The 11,792-nt window shown below is 34.0% G+C and overlaps 1 protein-coding gene across 1 annotated transcript; it reads left to right on the forward strand.

The window, feature by feature from the left end:
- Positions 1 to 3,804: 3,804 nt before the first annotated feature.
- On the forward strand, positions 3,805 to 10,607 carry LOC126727221 (cysteine-rich receptor-like protein kinase 10). The gene is made up of 7 exons (XM_050432791.1): positions 3,805 to 4,806; positions 7,545 to 7,676; positions 7,765 to 7,886; positions 8,851 to 9,061; positions 9,363 to 9,600; positions 9,850 to 10,000; positions 10,098 to 10,607. Exons 1-7 carry the CDS (start codon positions 3,990 to 3,992, stop codon positions 10,419 to 10,421), a joined length of 1,995 nt encoding a protein of 664 aa, XP_050288748.1. The 5' UTR covers positions 3,805 to 3,989; the 3' UTR covers positions 10,422 to 10,607.
- Positions 10,608 to 11,792: the final 1,185 nt, after the last annotated feature.

An 11,792-nucleotide genomic window follows, 5' to 3' on the forward strand; every position in this document is an offset into this window, starting at 1 on the left:
TAAAATGGCCTCAAACCTTAGGAAGTGGGTTGTTGGACTTAACATTAAGCTATATTAGTTTTGGTAGGGATTAAGGGCCCGTTTGGTTAGAGATTTCTAGTATCATTATTTAAGTGTTGTGAAAATATGTATGAGTTAAAAAGTATTGTAGAAATACGTGTTTTAGTGTTTAAACATTGAAAATTGTTGTTTAAAGTACCAAATAGCCCCTAAGACTTTGGATATTGGTAGGTATAAATTGGAGAATCTACAGTTCTTTTTTTTTTTTTTAACAGAAAATATCAATAACAAAAGAGCCTATCTTAGTGAATTGTTGTTTTGTGGATTGTTTATGTTAAATCCTCCCAAGGTTTTTACCTTGAAGCTGGACTGTTTCATTGGTTTTCCTAAGTCATCATATCATTGTGTTCTTTACTTTTCAGCTGTTTTGATATGATTGATACTTGTTTAACCTAGATCTATTTAATTGAACTAAGTAACAACTTCACTCTAAATTAGGTTAAACAATCTGTGTTTTTAGGGTTTGAATTCTAACAGTTCTGGCTTGCCACTGGAATAGTGAGCTAACAACCACGAGCTAACAAGAAGGTGACTGACGGAGCAAGGGAAAAGAGCATAGTGCACACATAGTAACAAACACATATTTATTTTATTTTACTTTGTTTTATTTTGATTTTAATGTTGATCTCTAATTCTCTAGTGATTTGGAATGTAATTAACGAGAATCTGGATATTTTTTAGTGTATTTGGTAGACCATAGGCTGACCAATTGTCCATCTATTGGGTATTTTCTTTTTGAGAAGTTTTACATTCACAACATTTTCACAACAAATTTTAGGTAGTAGTTTGTTATTGATTTCAATTTGATCATCCTATTGAAATTACTTCTTTTACCCACCATTAACAGCGAGTAACAACTTGCCCCCTAAAATTTGTTATGAAAGATTTTTGAAACTATGAAGATTTTTAAATTAAAAGTTATAATGGAAATAAAAATAACTAATAAAAGAAAAAAAAAAGATTTTAGGGCCTTTGCGAAGGAATTTGTGAGATGGTATGAGATGGTAGACATGGCAAATTGAGTCAGAATTTTCTTACCTGGCCCAAAAAATATTGAACTCGAACTCAATTTTTTTGATCTAAAGCAAAAATAGGTTGACTCGTGACCCAACCCGTGTTTTTTGCAAGTCAACCCGCGACCCAACCCGTGACCTGAACCATTTTTTAAAACATTTTTTTTTCTGGTAAAAAAAAAGTATAATTAAGACAATATTGGTTTAATTTTTTGTTGTGAGCTTTAAAGAAACAATTAAGACATTGACATAACTGCATGCAAATTAATTGAAAGATAAATGGTTGAGCATTCTATAATGAGTAAAGATTTTTAGATATCAAATAGCAAAGTACATGCCAAGATAATCTGACTACAGTAGAGTTAAGATCATAGATTTGAAATTGCAGACATGTGTGAGAAACATTTATGAGTGTGAAAATAGTGAAACCAAAGTATCAAATTAGTATAAATTATGAATGCTTAGACCTATTTTTTAATAATTTATGTCCAAAATAAACGGCTTTTCAAAAAAAAATTATAATATTTTTTAAAATGTGTGCTGCTTAATAATGATATGATATTCATAAAAGAGACCATGTATAAATAAGTAAACAATCAAACTTTAATGTGTATTCTCAAATTAAAATAGAGTGCCAACCACAATTGATAATAGATTATTAAATTAATTTTCAAGGTTGTAAATTTCTTATATGTTTTTATTCTTTGTCAAATGAGTTATCCAATAAGTCATTTGTAATTTTGTTTTATATTTTGGGATGTTGATATTGTGTAGAAATAAAACTTGCGTATTTGTTTTATTTATTTTTATGTTATTTTGTTTTAGTTAGCAATGTTGAGATTTGTATAATTTTAAAATTATTGAATAAGTATTAATAAGTTTAATTGAGTTCATTTTTGATATACTTGGTAAATTCAAAATAATGCATTTTACATCAAGTAATTTATTGCATGACTTTCCAAATGGCAAATAAATGTTGTTTTCTTTATAAAAAATAAAAAAAATAAAAAAAATCATGTGAAAAATACAAGCAACCTGACTCAACCCAACTGCAACCTGATTGACCTAAACTCTTTTTTAACATGTTTAAAATGACATGTTTTTACCCGACCCGCCCCGCCCCGACCCGCCCCGCCCCGACCCAACCATTTACCATGTTTATGAGTAGGGATGGCAATTTATATCCGACCTGCGGATACCCGGCCTGGCTCGACCCTAATGGGGCGGATTTTACCCGACCTGATAAAGAATAGGGTCGGGTATGGAGTTTTTTTATATAAAAAACCCGAACCGGGTCCGAGTTTGGTCCATGTTTTATCAAAACCTGGTCTGAAACCCAGCTCGGACCCGGACCTGGTTACTCTGAAATTATAAAAAAAAACCCCTTATATATATATATATATAATGGTAAATCCTAACCCACTCACCTCTCATTTCAGCTCACGCCTCGTACAAGAGCACGCTCATTCTCTCTGTCACTCACTCAGTCACTAAAGAGCACGCACAAGAGCACTCTATCACTCACTCTCAATCTCACAGCTCACACGGCCTCCGTCTCACTCACTCTCAAGCACTGCCGCGACGTCGCCCAAGCTCTCTACCTCTCACAGTCGGTCTCATCCCCATCTATCACTGCCAGTTTGTTCTCTGATGTCACCACCGGTCCATTGATCCTTTTGGCTGTATCAACGTCAGTAATCGACTTGCAAAATATTGTGTCAAGGGAGATAGACCCTTTAGAGCCTCAGGTGCTAATTGTAATTTTATAGTCTGAACCCCCATGAAATGAAGTTGATCATTTGGTTTACACTTTAGTCTAGTTGAGTTTCATCATGTATTTTATTACAAAAAATGTAATATTTTATTACAAAAAATGTAATATTTTATTACAAAAATTTGTGTTTCTGAGCTGGATTTTGCTTTAGATTACTGTAATTAGCTCTTGGATAGGTTTGGTTTTGATAAACAATAGGTTCTTTGAAGAAATTGGGTTTGATTCATACGATTTTCCGTCAGATCGAACTTTTACTTCATAGATGCCTTGGTTTCTAACTAAACTTTTTTCAGTGTTTTGTATAATTGACTTTAGTGGGTGATCTTTATATTTGGTTAAGATTGCTTTTTGGATAATTATAACATGTACACCAAAAAAAAAAAAAAAAAAAGCTTTAGGAGGTTAGTGGATTTTGATCCCCTTGTGTTATTTAGCAACAATTTCAAGTTTTAAAGCATTTGGCTTTTTTAGCTGTTTGATTTGTGGTTTCTATTGCCATAATCCAAGGAGGGACAACGTTTAACATCATCCCAGAGTCTGCTACAATAGCTGGGACTTTTAGGGCTTTCAACAAGAAAAGCTTCCTTTTGGTTACCCAAGTCTGGTTGGGCTAAACGGGGCCCACAGAGCCTGGTGGGGCAGGTCTGGGCCCTGAAAAAAATCCGTTTAATAATCGGGCCGGGTTTGGGTTGCGGGTCTAGGCCCGCGGGTTAGGTCCGGATATGCAAAAACCTGGCCCAAACCCGGCCCGTTGCCATTCCTATTTATGAGATGGTCTCATGAAACAAATTTTTCTATGAAATTGCTACCACACGTAAGCTTGTATACGTGACTCACTTTAACCTACTAACAGGGGCTATTCCGCCCATAGAAGCATCCCTTCGGAAAGGTTCATTTCTGTCCCCATCCACCTAGCGTAAGATTTGTGATACTATTGCCGTCTTCGTTACTCAGTTACTCTCTGCACTTTTCGCCAATGACAACAAATTCGTAGGAAAAAATTAATAAAAAATCAAGGTGGCTCGACTTATTATTTTGTTGACTAGCTATTATTAAATGTTAATTCAGCCCCTTGTGTAAGTGTTTCTTACTATAGAAAACATTGGAGGACGTTGCGGAAAGCACAAGAGTCTGAGTTAATCATGACAATGAAGTTGCCTCAGCCTTGCAGATTCAACCTGTGCCTGACCCTTTTGGTCCTTTACTTTCTGATCAGCTTCCTCAGCCATACCAGAACTGAGGCCGTTGCAACTTACCTCTATCATAACTGTCCAAACACCACCACTTTCATCCCCAACAGTACCTACCAATCCAATCTCAATCACCTCCTCATATACCTCTCATCCAACGCCACAGGAGACGTTGAATTCTACAACGCCACCGCCGGGAACTCCGTGGACACAGTCTACGGCCTCTTCCTATGCCGCGGCGACCTCTCCGCCGACACCTGCCAAAGCTGCATCGCCGACGCAACAGAAGACATAGTCCAGCGCTGTCCCACGGAGAGAGTAGCCGTGGGTTGGTACGACGAATGCATGTTACGCTACTCTGACCAGTATTTCTTTGGCAGCATGGTCACCGACCCTAACGTGATATTGAGTAACACACAGAATATTTCGGACCAAGCCCGGTTTGATCAGCTAGTGAGAGCAACAATGAACGATTTGGCAAGTGGGATTATAAATCTTAGTACTGGGGTAAAGAAGTTTGGGACGAAACAAGCGAATTTCACAGCGCTGCAAAATGTGTATACACTTGCTCAGTGCACGCCGGACCTGTCGGGTTACGATTGCAACAGATGTCTTCAGTCAGCAATACAGAATCTGCCGAGTGGAAAGCAAGGGGGAAGAGTTTTGTTTCCCAGTTGTATTGCTAGGTTTGAAATTTACCTGTTTTATCTCACGGGTAACACATCGGCGCCGCCGCCAATGCTTGTTCCTCCGCCTCCAACACCGAAAGGTAAAGCTTTCTTTTTATTTATTTTTTAAATTTATTATTATTAATTTTTTTTTTTTAAAATTTCTCTTCAGCAGATCAAAAGTCGTTGTCGTGGTTTCGCACTATTCAGTTTCACCAAGTATTTAGCTTTTGACTGCCTCAAATTATTTATTTATTGTTCGTTTCAAAAGATTGAGAAATTAGGTGCAAATACAATCACCGGCAAAGCGCAGACATGAAAGTCATGATGAGTAATGTGTACTTAATACTTAGAGCATCCGTAGCAGATGTTCCAAAAATTATGCCATTTTACCACATCAAATGCCTACTTTATTATTTTACCACATCATTTTACAACATCCTATTTATCAGATGTTTTATAATTCAATTCTATACATTAAAATAATATTTACTACACATTAAAATAATATTTACTACACATCAACACAATAAATAAACAACAAACAATATACCACATCTCTTCCGTACCGTGGCAAATTTGCCACGGTACTGTTCAATGTTGCAAAAAAAATAAAATTTACCACATCTACTAAATGGGCTAAAATTGGGTTTGGTGTGGGATATGTGCCAAATATTTAGCATTTGGCACATATCCCACATCTAGTGTGGGTGCTCTTATAGACCCAGACCAATAATAAAAATAAAAAGAGTTTAAATTCCATTAATATATATGAGTTGAGTCCAAAATTTTTTAAAACTGATTAATTTGGTAGTTAAAGCTAACTTAATCCACAAATACTATTAGACTAATTAATCATTTTTTTTCTCAACTGTCTTATGAATTAAGTTAGTTTTAGAGAAAAAAATTAGTTAGTTTTAAAAAGTCTTAGACTTAGTTAGCATGAGCCAAAATCTTAGAGCATGTTAATGGAATTTGCCAAAAAAATAAAAGACCCGGTAAAAATAGACAAAATGGGTATGATATGATTCTTTTCACAATAAGTAGAAATATGTGAGCATTATATATATATATATATATATATATATGAGATAAAATTATACACAAATTTAATCTAAGTGTATGTGTGTAAAACTCTTTTTGAGAAACGTGGATCTCAACTTTTACCTGCCTTACACCTTACAAGTATTTATATTTGTGAAGTGACTATTACATCAGAGGTGAGCCTATAGTATCTAATGTGCAAGTGGTTCTAGTGAATAATTATTTGTACAAAAAGCAATTATTGATAGGACATTATATATTTATATTGTAGTGGTTCAGGTGAATAAATTTACATTTTACCGTACAAAGTAAAAGAAGAATTTCCCTTATTAATGTCATTTTTATTTGTTTCCTATTCATTATTTTAATAGTTGTGAAGGAAGTTATAGAATTAGTTGCGTTCCTGGGCTTCCAATTCATTATTTTCACTTCTCATTCTTCTTCTTTTTACTATAGGTAGTGAGTTAGGCTTAAGCCAATAACAATATTTAAATCAAAATGGGTCTATTTGCTTTGGGTGAAAAACGGAGATGCCGAAAACTGAGAAGTGAAATAATGTAGTGATTACCATTTTCTCTTTGTTTGGTAGACAAGGAAACTCAGAAGAAAGAAAGAGGGGCAGGGAGTATTTTATCCTTTGACCCCACAATATATTTCCCTCCTATACGGAGAGATGAAAAATGTAAGTCTTATTGAGTTTGTAGTGCTGGTAAACCATAACGAAAAGTACGTTTATTGAGTCAGAATAATGTACTTTCAAGTCTAAGACAAAAAAACTCAAGTTTAGGATGAAAAAAGTGAGATGCAATATGGTTCTATCGATTATTGTTTGATTGCTCTCGATTGTTGTTTGATCGATTGAAAATCACAAATCAACAAAAATCAGCAAACGTAAAAAGCCAATAACTAAACCGTTTGAAGCCCAAATCATGATCCGTTTTTTGTAGTATTTAAAGGACATTATAAGCTAACCCTAGGTGGGGTTTTTAGAGAGAGAAGAGTGCGTCTTGTGCCTCCAATTTTAGATCTAAGGTTTTTGTATCCAGAACTCTCTAAAATCTTCTACCGGCAATATTCTTTGAAGAAACTCAAGATCCGGTACTATAGAAGTTGTTGCAACAAGATCAAAAATTGCTAATGATCTAAAGTTTTGAGTGGGATCTCAGAGTCACAAACATGAGTGTTTGTGTTCAACAAATTCAAATAGAAGAGTCCATAGATTCGGAGTTGATTGTAGTCACGTGAGTAAGTATTACAAGAGATAGCTTTAGATTTTAGGGAGAAAGTCTATTGTAAAACTTTCATCCTATCATTGTGAATTTATTGTCTTGAGGATAGTTTAGGTTAAATTCTCCCCAAATTATTTACCTTGTATTGGACGGTTTCATTGATTTTTCTGGGTCATCATATCACTTGTCTTCTTTACTTTTCCGCATTTAATGATATAATTGTTTGTGTTTAACTTAGATTAGAATAATAAACCTAAGTGTCAACTTGGTTAATTAATTAGGTTAAAAAATTTGAGTATACAGGGGTCTAAACAAACTAACAAAAGCATTGCTAGGTGCTACAAATTGTGGTTGGTTTATTCGTTGGCTACAGCTTCTTTCTATTTTCAACTTTAATTAGAATATAGGTTATTATTCTGGTAGCTCTTAATCATGAGTGTCAACTGGTTAGTATTCAATAAAAAAAAATATTATTTATAATATTATTTGAATAGCGTTACTAATTATAAAAATATAAACCATTCTATTGTGTAGCTTACCAATGAACCAGAATATTGTTTATGCAGGAAAAAGTCATATCTCATCGCTGACAATTATTGCCATTGTTGCTCCCATAATAGTCTCGGTGGTGCTATTCTTTATGGGCTACTGCTTCCTTATGAGAAGGAAAGCAAGCAAAACTGTACAGAAAGAAAATGGTAAAGAATAAACTGTTAGATTTTATAAATTCTTATATTCCCTAATGTTAAACTTGTAGTGACTTACGTTTACTGTTTTCTTGTGCAGCTGCTAATGAAATTTCGATTGTAGAGTCCTTGCAATTTGATTTTGCTACCATTGAAGCTGCCACCAATAAGTTCTCAGATGATAACAAACTAGGTGAAGGTGGATTTGGTCAGGTTTACAAGGTACATGATAGTTTTTTGGGTAAATTGTAAGGCACATGATAGTTTGAGAAATTGGATTTTACACCTTGAGGTTTCATTCTGTTAGCAAAACCCAACCCCTCATTAGTGACTTATCTATGTGGCTGTTAAATGACATGCTGGGGCTGATGTGTAAATTTTTTTCTGCCAAATCACACCCCCAAAATGAGTTCGTTTCACATGTTTTTGAATTCAAAAACACCTGGGTTATTGATATACGCTGTTTTGGCTCAAAATACAAAACAAGTATTCTGTCGCTGCTTCACCATAAATAAAAACCCATTCCCAAACTTGCTGATGCTCCCCACTCACCTCAATGAATTTCATCTCATATAGCACAACAAGCTCTCTTTTAGTATCTAAGGTTCCATCTTGTCTACTTTGAAGAATTAGAAATTTGAATTACCAATAATTATTGCAAATGCTCCCCACGAACCCCAAGATCCCTCGTCACCCACAAAACCTCTCCATCTTGTTTGTTACAGCTTGCCCGCGATGGCGAGAGATCTGCTTTAGATCGACGGTGATGATTTGGGAATTTAGTTTTGTTGAAACAAGGTCGTTGCTTGCTGATATTGTGGTTTGTCTTCATCCAAAACATCGCTGTTTTGGAAGCAGCCAGTAGTGCTTTTTGTTTTTTGACATGTCGGCTACCAACTTGGCACTTAATAGCCACATAGGTGAATCACCAATAGAGGGTTGGATTTTGCTAACGGAACAAAAAGTTCAGTGTGTAAAATCCAACTTCTCAAATTTTAAGGTATAAAATCCAAGTAACCCCAAACTTTAGGGGTATATTTGCAATTTACCCTAGTTTTTTCATTATTTGCTTACTTTTTGTTGATAATTCTACTCATTTATGAATAGTTAATTCAGAGCAAGCTAAATCTTTTGTATTATTGAAATAGAAAGAGGTAAATAATCCTAAGTTGAAGTATATTTTTAGGGCATACTTCCAAATGGACAAGAGATAGCTGTAAAGAGGTTATCACGAAGCTCTGGACAAGGTGCAGGAGAATTTAAAAATGAGGTTGTATTGGTAGCCAAGCTTCAACATAGAAATCTTGTACGGCTTTTGGGATTTTGTTTGGAAGGAGAAGAAAAGATACTTGTCTACGAATTTGTGCCCAACAAAAGCCTTGACTACTTTCTATATGGTATGTTCCTTGCAATCATATTCTATTTTTATTTTGTCTTAGGAAATGTGAGATTAAGTTTTAACCTCAAAGGGAAGACCAAATAGATCTATTCAAAAAGGGTCTAGCTTGCAGTTTACTTAGCTATTTAGAAATTCATCATGGTCTTGTGTAACATACAAGAGATGAAATTACTAAATTTCTTTTCTATATATAGTTTTCAAAAAAAAAAAAAATTCTGAAGTTAATTGAATTAGTTGAATGTGTATGTGAATTTATACGATTATTCTAATTAGAATATGGAATTTTGATGAACTTGTAGAACCTGAAAGGCATGGAAAATTAGAATGGTCTAAACGTTACAAGATTATTGGTGGGATTGCTCGAGGAATGCTTTATCTTCATGAAGATTCGCGGCTTAGAATTATACATCGTGATCTTAAAGCTAGTAATGTTTTATTAGATGAGGATATGAGTCCAAAGATTTCAGATTTTGGAATGGCAAAGATTTTTGGAGTTGACCAAACTCAAGGAAACACTAGTAGGGTTGTCGGTACATTGTAAGTTCTAAATTCATTTCATCATTCTAAAAATAAAATACTTTAAAGGCAAAGAAATTGGGGGAAAAAATCATATAATTTAGATTTTGCATAGTTACTCCAAACTTCTATCACTACAGGTTGCATGTATTCATGGAGTAATGTTATAAGCGGTACTACACGCATAACATTGTTTACATAATTGCATTAGCATATCTAATTACTTTCTTTTTATCAATATTAATGTGATATCAATGTGTTATTTTGCAGTGGTTATATGTCTCCAGAGTATGTTATGCATGGACAATTCTCAACGAAATCTGATGTGTATAGTTTTGGTGTATTAATTTTAGTAATTCTAAGTGGCAAGAAAAACACTTCTTTTTATCAATCAGATGGTCCAGTAGACCTCTTGAGCTTTGTGAGTATGAATAGATCTTATGTTTTTGCAAATTTCATCACATCCAATTAAGAGTAAAGAGTGTAACTTTCTAACATTACCTTACCAATTGGTGTAGGCTTGGAAACATTGGAAGGACGGAACACTACTGGAATTTTTGGATCCCACTTTGGCAGATTCTTACTTGAGAAATGAAGTGATTAGATGTCTTCATATAGGCTTATTATGTGTACAAGAAAATCCAGTTGACAGGCCAACAATGGCTTCAATAGTCGTCATGCTAAACAGTTACTCTATTACTCTGCCATCACCTCAAAATCCAGCATATTTCCGAACAGAGCAAAGCATGCCTTTGGTGGAATTGGAGTCAGATAAATCTAAAAGAAAATCGATGCCATTGTCTGTTAGTGAGGCATCCATTACTGAAGTATACCCTCGATAAAGGGCTTCACTAGAATTAGTATCTGTTCATCAGTCATGGAAACTTGAACGATGAGTTACATAAGACCATTGTTTAAAGCTCTAAGACTTCACAATGATACAGGGAGCATTAGAATCATCTAATATTTTATTTTTTAATGTAGTTTTTTTTTAATTTTTAATTTGATTTTAATGTTGAGAGTTTCAAGTGATTTGATTAGATATTATCCATATTAGTATAATCCCTAAATGTCTAAAATATATTTAATTGGTACTTGTTGGGAAATTAAGACTCCGGTTGATAGAATTAACAAGTTTTGAACCCAAGTTGTTAATTAGATTTATTATGAATAAACCTTGTTAAAACAAACTAACATCAATATCATGTCAAAATCATGCACAACGGAAAATTAAAAAAGACAAGATATGATGACCTAGGAAAGCCAATGAAACAAACTAGTTTCACAGTAAGAAACTTGGGGGGAAACCTTCCAGAAAAGCAATCCACTATAGTAAAGAAAAGTTTCAGATCTAGTACAAAACTTTTGTCCCTAGACTCTACAATCCACGTAGATAAACTCATAGCAGAAACCTTCTACATAAAGGGTCTACAGTGGCATTAGTTAAACACTGTTATAAGTCTCTCATATATATATATATATATATATATATGAGGGAAAGTTTTTTAAAAATTCTCAATTTAAAAAAAAAAAAAAAATTGGGCCTATAGTGGCGTTTGTGAAACACTGCTATGGGTCCCTCAATTTTTTTGTATGGTTGGGCTATAGCAGCGTTTCACAAATGTCATTATAAGCTCTTGTAAGACAAAGGGTCTATAATGACGTTTATTAAATGCTTCTATAGGGCCCTCAAATTTTTTTTGGGATTGGGCTATAGCAGCGTTTTACAGACGCCACTATAGGTCCCATATATATATATATATATATATATATGTGATGAAACTTTTTTTTTTTTTTGAAAATAATTTTGTAGGTTTTTTTATTTTTTTTTAATTTTTAAAAAGGACCTGTAGCAGTGTTTTACAAACGCCACTATAGCCCCTTATAGGACCAAGGCCTATAGTGGCATTTATGAAACACTGCTATAGGTCTTTTTAAATTTTTTTTTTTTGGATAGCTTTTTTTCTAAAAACAGCACTAAAAAAAAGCTACTATAGACAGTTTTTTTTTGGTGGAGTGGTGGAACTTCTATTCTAGTTTTCAGATAGCCCTTGTATATTGACTAATCGATCTGTAAACAGTTGTAAATATAAGTTCCCTGTCAATTAGTTCTGACATTAGTACAATATCAATGTTGAGTGTTAATTGTATTTCTCATAGGGTTGTGTTTGTTTATGTTTAGACCCCTTAAGAATCAGATTATTTTAACCTAA

Source organism: Quercus robur, chromosome 5, assembly GCF_932294415.1.
Source record: "Quercus robur chromosome 5, dhQueRobu3.1, whole genome shotgun sequence".
Lineage (NCBI taxonomy): Eukaryota > Viridiplantae > Streptophyta > Magnoliopsida > Fagales > Fagaceae > Quercus > Quercus robur.